The sequence below is a fragment of the Parasteatoda tepidariorum genome, chromosome 10 (assembly GCF_043381705.1).
Source record: "Parasteatoda tepidariorum isolate YZ-2023 chromosome 10, CAS_Ptep_4.0, whole genome shotgun sequence".
In the NCBI taxonomy this organism is placed as follows: domain Eukaryota; kingdom Metazoa; phylum Arthropoda; class Arachnida; order Araneae; family Theridiidae; genus Parasteatoda; species Parasteatoda tepidariorum.
Genome location: NC_092213.1, coordinates 78,848,493 through 78,857,246, shown reverse-complemented (window position 1 = coordinate 78,857,246; position 8,754 = coordinate 78,848,493). Strand labels below are relative to the sequence as shown.

The window sequence follows — 8,754 nt, the reverse complement described above, 5'->3', positions numbered from 1 at the left end:
CAATCATAACACTGAATATTGATTTCAATCGTAAACTATGAAGAAGGAAAGTAAGGGGGAACAGTAGATATATAGCCAACATAAGCCTCATTATTTTGAAATTAGCGCCAGAATTTTCTTTAGTACGAAGGAAGATAATCAACAGACGTCTACATATGTTTGCTTTATGAACATATGGGGACAAATTTTTCAGAGAGAAGCAAACTAAAATGGTGTTTTTCACTTTTTTATATTGATACTCATAAAATGTACATAAAACTGTATTCCATTTTGCTCTTTTTTTGATATTAGCAATTGACAGTGATTTTAAAATTGAATGTGACAGGAAGCTTCCTATAATATACCATACCATACTTGTTGCATTCAGCTTTTTCTGTATTAATATTAGCTGACATGAAAAATTAATGAAATGAACCCTACTTAAAAATTTTTGATTTAATTATTTTTTTTAAAAAAAGTCAAAAATTTTTAACATTTTGGTACTTAACTTTGTTAAATTTTAAAATTGCACGAGTTTACAAGAAAAAATTCCTTAGAATTGTAATTCCTAAAATGTTTGTTGAATGCTAGTTATTTTATGCATGAAAATTAAACAAAATCAGTTAATAACTCGCAAATGAAATTCACACACACACACAAAAAAAAAAACTTATCTATGCTTAAACTTCAACTTATTTCCTGACTAAACTATTGGGACCATATTTTCCAGATTGCACCATTTCCCTTATTTTGTCCCTTTGTTTAGTCGTGAAACTAAATACATTGGGGAAAAAATGTTTATCTAGAGTTATACTTTACATTTGATTTTATAATTTAATGTTCAGCATAAATGAAATTGCATATTACAGACACTTTGAACCATTAAGTTTGGCATTTAGTTTGTGAAAGTCCAATTATTAGAAAATTATTTTTTAGGGGGGGGGGTCGCTATATCTTTTTTCCTTAAGATAAAGACAAATCCTAAATGTCTATTGGTCTATTTTTTAAAAGATTAAATTTCAAAGTGTGCATAGAATAAAAATATTTTTTCAAAGGATTGGTTAGAAGCCGTATTTAGAGTGATATATTTTGTATTTAAATAAAGTGAATTTTTATTGATTATTCAAATAAAATTATACAAACAGTGTTAAAAATCTGGAAATAAATATACTTTATTAGACTTTAATGGATACACAATGAAATACGGAAAGGCACTTAAATATTTTGTAGTAAAAATCTAAGTATTCCACATTTTGAAAATTAATGCATTGTTTCATAACAGGTTAATAAATGCATTTTTTTTCTTCAAAAAAATTATAACTTTGTAACAATATAGCAACTATCAAACTCAAACACAACAGAAAAGGATACTTATCCATTTTACTGGCATAAGTAAATTCAGCTATTTTATTTATTCAAATAGAAAAAAGGTTAAAAAATCAAAACAGCTGAATTTACTGTTTTTGCATTGGCAGCTATTGTCTGCAAAACTGAAAAAGGCCCAAAAATTTTATGTCTTTTTTCCAAAAATTATATTTATCCAGACATTTTTAAATATAATGTGACAAACAGACATGATTATTCCTAAAGCTATCAGTTCAAAACACTAAGATTAATGCAAAAAAATACGTATATATATATAATATTACAATATTGCAAAAGTGATTTTTTTAAAAAAAAAAAAAGACTACGCAGAGCAATCCAAAAGTTAAAACAATAAATGGCGGTTAGCAACAGGATTAAAAATACATAAGTAGACATGCAGTGTTATTACAAAACAACTTAACAAATTTATTACTATCTAACAGAATATACCTTACGAAAATAGAATAAAATTTCATAGCTCTAAATTTGATCAGATTAATAAACTTTTAAATCAGGTATAGATTATGTTGATAATAGCACATTTTAAGAATAAATTTACAAACAATAAATCTAACTCAATAGCATATTTACTTTGTTTCAACTTATTTAAATTTAAGACTTTCAATTCAAATATGTCCCTATGCCCAATAGCAGTAATAGTGTGAATAGATTTATTTTGGCCTCTCATAAATTCAATTTTGTTTGTTATTTAATTGATGATATTTAATTAAATTTCTTCAAGACTGTTTTATTTTAAAAAGCTAAAATCAAAATATTTTTCATTTTAATTTTGCTATTACAGATTTTTTTTAATTAATAACTCTCAAACCTTTTTTTACTATATTATTATTATCATCCATAATTGTAGTATCAGGCATTCTTGGCTTTAAAAATGTGAAAATTTTTTAAGTGCAACATCTGGATATAAATGTTTTACAACATGCTCTGCAGATAAATTTTAGAATTATTTTCAAAGTATTGCCGATAAATAGAAAGATACCTGCAACTGGGCTACTATTACATTTGCTTGATGTATAACATTTCAACCATCTATAAATTGTTATGTGTTAGTACAATTTCGAAGAAAATATTTTCAAAATATCTAAAATAACACAAAAAGAAACCAATTATATAAGTTCTGTAAAAAGGAGCCAGAGGAATGTGTTCTATGAATCTAAAATTATTGTGTTATGGTAAGAGTTTAAAATATTTAATTGATTTAAATGTATGATTCAAAGAGTAATAAAAAATAAAAGTTAACACATTTTTGTTACTAGGTATTATTTTTCAGTCATTTTTGTATTTCATTTTATAGGTCATTTATTTAAATAATGTGTAATAAAAGGGGGGAGGGAGTATGGAAAGATTAATTAAAATTGTTTGCGGAACAGAACCCAAATTTTGGTCCTTTGATGGTTCACATGTCTAGGTTTTTCTGAGAGGCAACTATTTTGAGAAAATTTAGACATATTTTGTGTAAGTTAAAAAATCAACAAAAAAGTATGGTTAAAAATGGATTTATCGTTTTTCAGGGTTGCCACTCAAATCTGGAAGAAAAAAAAATTCCCTGTGTTTTCCCTGTACATGTTATACACAATATATTAAGAGGGAACAACAATTACTGCGCACTTGTGGGAGCTATATTGGGATAACTATATTTATTAGTTTCAATTGCTAGAAAAATAGCTGAACATAAATAATGCATTAAATATATTTATGGTAAATGAAATAATTTAGTATAGCTGAAATATGGTTAAATTTCCCATAGATTTCGCTTTGAATGGTCACCATTTTTTAAAAGACCAAAATAAAAAAACAAAATTCACTGCATTTTCCCTGTTAGTTTAGGTGATTTTTATATTCCCTGTATTTTCCAGGTTTTCCCTGTTCTCCCTGTGGAGTGGCAACCCTGTTTTTAGGATATAAAAAAATAAAATTTTAAGAATAAGTATTCTGTGAAACTACCGTTTTTTCTAAAGCTGAATTTGTGAAAGTACAGCTAAACGGTAGTAAATTTGCCTTAGACAGACCTCTGTTCACTGGACTGTAATAAAAAATGTCATGGAAAAATTAAAAGCTAGATTATTTTCTTATACAGTAGAGAACCGATTATCCGGAACGAACGGGACCACCGCGATTCCGGATAACTATTTTTCCGGTTTTCTGAATCGCTACAAAATGCCGTTTTTTTAATGTTTATAAAACGAAACTAAAAAATTATTTTGAAATAGTTTTAGAAATAATAAAAAATGATAAATAATAATACACTTAAGTTTAAATAAGGAAAGAAATTATGAAATAAAAATTATATACAGGCTTATATATGTTATTAATAACATTAATAACATATATAAGCTATTTTTGCTTATGTGAGATTCGTCTACAAACGGCTTTTAATCCGTCCTCTAAATCAGTTCTTTCGTCAACTCGATACGCCGTACACTCTAAATAACAAAATGGGCTCAAAATCTTGCAAGAAAAAAAAATTTTTTTAATGGAAGAAAATTAATTTCCGGTTCCAAATTTCATTACGGTTATCTGGTTTCCGGATAAGAGGTTCTGCACTGTAATTGGAATTTTAAAGTGATTAGAAACACCTTCCACTGGCTTTTTATCACACAACTCATCCACTTTTTGATCACAGATTTGCTTCAATAGATTCTCCTCGATCATCTAAAGCAGAAACATTTACATGTTTTCGTTTTATGTGTCGCTTCAAGCCAGAATTTCGAGAAAAATATATGCCGCACAGATCACAAGAATAGCGTTTTTCACCCGTATGAGTAAAATAATGTTCTTTAAGCTGAGTAGACTGCGTGAAACGTCTGTTGCACATTTCACACTCAAACGGTCTCTCACCTGTATGAATTCTGACATGAGTGGTTAAATTACTTTTTCGCTTGAAGCCTTTATTGCAATATTTACAGTAAAATGACATTTCTTCTGAATGGACAAGCATATGTTCCTGCAAATCGGAACTTCTAGCAAAGCCTTTTTCACACACAGTACATTTGAAAGATCTTTCCCCAGAATGTGTCAGGAAATGACGTTGCAAGAGAGCTTTAGAATGAAACTTTTTCGAGCACACCTCACAAGCGTAAGGTTTGTCATTTGTATGGGTATAAGAATGCTCTTTGAGGCCACTTTTTTGTCCGAAACATTTATCACATATAGGGCATATATAGGGCTTCTCACCCGTGTGAACACGATAGTGATTTCTCAATGCGCTACTCTGTTTAAATCCTTTATTGCACATTTCACAGAAATAAAGCAAGTTGCCAGTATGCAATAACTTATGATTGCGCAAAGAAAATCGAAGTCTGAAGCTTTTAGGGCACAAATCGCATTTGAAAGGTCTAATTGCATTGTGAATGCCTTCATGCCTTTGAAGGTTTGATTGGTGTTTGAATGCTGCATTGCATATAGTGCAAATAAACGGTCTTTCTTCTGCATGTACACGAGAATGCCTATCGTAGTGATATTTTTCAGCGAAAGATTTATGACAAACTTCACACGAGAACCGTCGTTTTGATTCGTCTTTATCAATTTTTTCAAACACTTCCTTTCCTGGGTGCATTTTAGCGTGGAGTTTCAGGTAATGTTTTAAGCGGAAAGTTTTCTTGCAAACTTGGCAACAGAAGGGTTTTTCTTCGGTGTGAATCGTGGAGTGGCGTTTCAAATTATTTAGCTCCCTAAATTTTTTGTTGCAAATTCCACAAACATGATGCTCGTTTTCTATGTGTATTTTACAATGCCTTGTGAGAGTACTTTTTTTACTGAAACTTTTATTGCATGTGTCACATTTATATGACTTGGAGACTGAGGTTTCACTAGAAGTTTCATCTCTCAATTCATTTAGGTCATCTACATCCTCAGAATCAAGGCCAACTTCGTTTTTAATAATCAATTCGGATTTAGGAGACAAAGAAACATCCGAAACGCTAGTTCTGGAGAAAATATCTTGGCAAATTAAAGAAATGTTCTGGGATAAACCAAGATCACAGGGTGCTGCCGATATAGATTTTGCATCATCTAACAGTTCGGTTGAGTCAGTCTTAATTGTAATTCTGGAATTTATAGTAGTCATAATGATGTGTACTGAATAAGAAAATGATTATTTAGAAAATACGTATTCTAGGGGAAAAATTTATTTAAAAAATCCATTATACATATTGAAATAATATTATGAAAATAGAATAAATCATATCACTTCCATTAAAGATATACAATTCGAGATGTCTATGAATAAATTGTAGAGGTACTTTAAATGAAAAATATACGTTCGTTTCAACTTGATGACTCAATATATAGTGTATCTAAGTATACTAATATTAGTGATTACGAGATATAAATTTCAAATTTATACAGTCGAAAGTAATAAATAAATATTTAAGTTTTATACAAATTGAAACTGTAAACAAAAATACAGATATGCGAAGGATATATTGAAAAACTCAGTCAGTTTATAACTTGCATAAGTTTAGCTTATAGCTTAGATGGATGCAAATAAATTCTAGGGTCAGTGATGACGTAATCATGACGTCGAATATCATCCCCTCCCTCTCAACGTTCCAAAGATGATGGTCTTGAACTGAATCCTTAATTCGTTTTCTATTAAACACAAAGTGATGCATGTTTTGGATAGAAAATGATCGATTTGATGCAATAGCATTAGTGATTCCTAATTTAAAAACAATAAAACACTGGTTATTAGTTTCAGTTTTGAAAGATTGTTACGACTTTTTAACAGAATTGCGATTTCTATACGGATGGTTGGCCGTGTTAAGTTAAACACAGATGACGCTGAGGGTCAAAATTCACCGTAAGACTTCCGAGTAACTACTTCCGACTGATTTTTATTCCTAAGCTTGAAAAAACACGCCATCCAATATACTTCTAGTGTTGTCAATATATAACGCGTTCTTTCAATTTAACTTTCAACAAAACAAACAAAAAATGATTTTGGAAGACTCCGCAATCTTGTTATGATGCTACCCCGAAATAAAACAAACGGCACTATTTTACATAAATGAGGACAAATAAGGGAACACACTCAAAACATGGCAGGCCTTACACCTTATTTATGCTGTGATACTTGTTTTTTTAATGGCGGGCACTTGGGGTTTGTCCCATTGGCCACAGAAACTGCTACTCTCTTCTCGTTACCTAGTGGGCACCTGTGGCGAAGCCACGGCTGTGGAGCAGCGTCGCCCACGTCACACAACCACAAACCCGTTTATAGGGCGAATCACTTTCACACAAAGAGGAAAGAACATTCATGCCCTGAGCAGGATTCAAACCCGCGGCCAATGGCTCCGCAGTCAGACACGCTAACCACTCGGCCACCTGGTCGGCATGCTGTGATACTAATTTTGTTAAAATTATTTTAGACTCATGACCAGTTTGAATTAATAAATTACAGTAAACTCCTATGAATGGTAAAATTTCGGGTAAATTTAAATACAAATCACAATAACAAAGCTTTCTAGAATGCTAAGCCCATTCAAACATCTCCTCGTAAGCATAACAAAGGCAGAATGGCTGTTATTCAGTCGGTCTGACTGTGATGCGCTGAGGGTTAATGTATGCATAAAAATTTAATATATAATAAAGCGCAAATGGAAAGAAATTAGTCATAACTATTAATTTATTAAAAAATAGTCTGTAATAGAGCAATTGGTCTGTATTTTGCCTATAACAGTTATATTGGTTAAAACAAAACGCGTTCTATAACTTGTCCAGTGGCGGATCCAGCGGGGGATCATAGGGGTCATGACCTCTCCCCCCTGAACTTGTCACATTTTAAAAAGACCTAATTTTAACTGAATTCTCACATGCAGTATCAAAATACATTATCTGAAATACAATAACAGAAAGAAGGCTTATAACTAATTTTTTTTTATTTAAAATCATTTGCACTTGGACTGCGTATTACAATCATTTCAACTCTAAACGCATTGCATCCAGACTGACAGACAAACAGCAATTCTTTTACTTTAGTCTATATTTATACACAATATATGAGAATTGTTTTAATTTATATAAATAATTGGATATTTCCTTAGAATTTTTCTGGGACTATTATGAATTTCCAGTAATATTAACGTCGCATACAAGCCAGCATTTAAGTATATTGCGCGTTATTAAGTACTCAATTTACTAATAGAAATATGATTTTATACGTTTGAGTATTTGAATGAAACCTTTTGCAGCAGCATTTAGAGAAGGGTGATTCGTTTCGAAAGGCCATGATGGCAGAGAGGCCAACAGTTGCGGATTCGTTCAATTTACTAAACCAAGAATCATATCACTCATGGGCTGCAATCCTGCAATGGCTGCAATTAATGTCCTTAAAAGATAAATAAATATGTTGTCCTAGAAATTTTAGGTAGTTGACGCAATATATGACTTTCAATAGGACGAAGACTTGATTTCTTATATATCCGATTTTTTAATATAGTATTGATGGGTGGAAAAAAGAGTGCAAAGCGATAGATAAGTCAGTAACAATTTATGGAAGCAAACAGCATTTTACCTTAGAGTAATAAGAGACGATTACTGAAAAATTCTGCGGGTGGTGAAAGGCGTGGGAATCAAGAAAGAGAGGGGTACATTATTTTGATTTCCTTATCCCTTATGAGATAAATTTTCGAAAGGAAAGGAAAACTACTAATTGATGTCGGTTACACCGACATAGGGTACGCAATCAATTAGCGCTAACATAAGATTCTAATCTTGTTCTAAGGCAGCAAGCCAAATTAGATAAGTTTTTTTTCTCATGATACTAATTTTTCAAATTCAATAGTTTACAGGCGATGAACAACATCATGATGGAACCACTAGAAGATCTTGGTAAACACCAAACCCATTATCTAACCAACGTAACGATGGTTGGATGGTTAACATCCAATTGTGACAAATGATTTCCATTTACTGACATAATCAACTATGTAATCAACTAATACTCCCCTTGTAGCAGGTCCACAGGTGCGGTGCAACAATAATTCTGATAAATTGTCGCTACTAGGCCGGGATAGCCAGGTGGGCCGGGTGGGGCGTTGGGCCCATGTCCAGGAGTTCGTGGGTTCGGTCCCCGCCAGCCGAAGACTCCCCGTGTTGTAAATGGTGACTGATGCACATAAAATCTGTCGAGTCTCAAAGTCCTTCATGTTCCCATAACAAATCAAAACCTCTGGGGGTACTGATCCAGGAGTTTCCTTGCCTCCTGGATTGGTTCAAAATTACAAGGCTACGGCGTTGAACACTAGTAGTCTTAAACCCCAAAACTGACCGGCTGTTCAACGACGGTCATAAAATAAAATAAAAATTGATGTCGGTTCACCTTCCATTAAGGTGAACCGGGTTCGAATCCTGGCAATGGTTGGTCGATACCAATTCCGCATCCGGCTT

General features: G+C 32.0%; 1 protein-coding gene across 1 annotated transcript; it reads right to left on the bottom strand.

Annotated features, from left to right (window-relative positions):
- Window positions 1-1,126: 1,126 nt before the first annotated feature.
- Window positions 1,127-6,207, bottom strand: LOC107448855 (zinc finger protein 714-like). Its single transcript, XM_016064209.4, has one exon. It carries the CDS (start codon window positions 5,429-5,431, stop codon window positions 3,983-3,985), a length of 1,449 nt encoding a protein of 482 aa, XP_015919695.2. The 5' UTR covers window positions 5,432-6,207; the 3' UTR covers window positions 1,127-3,982.
- Window positions 6,208-8,754: the final 2,547 nt, after the last annotated feature.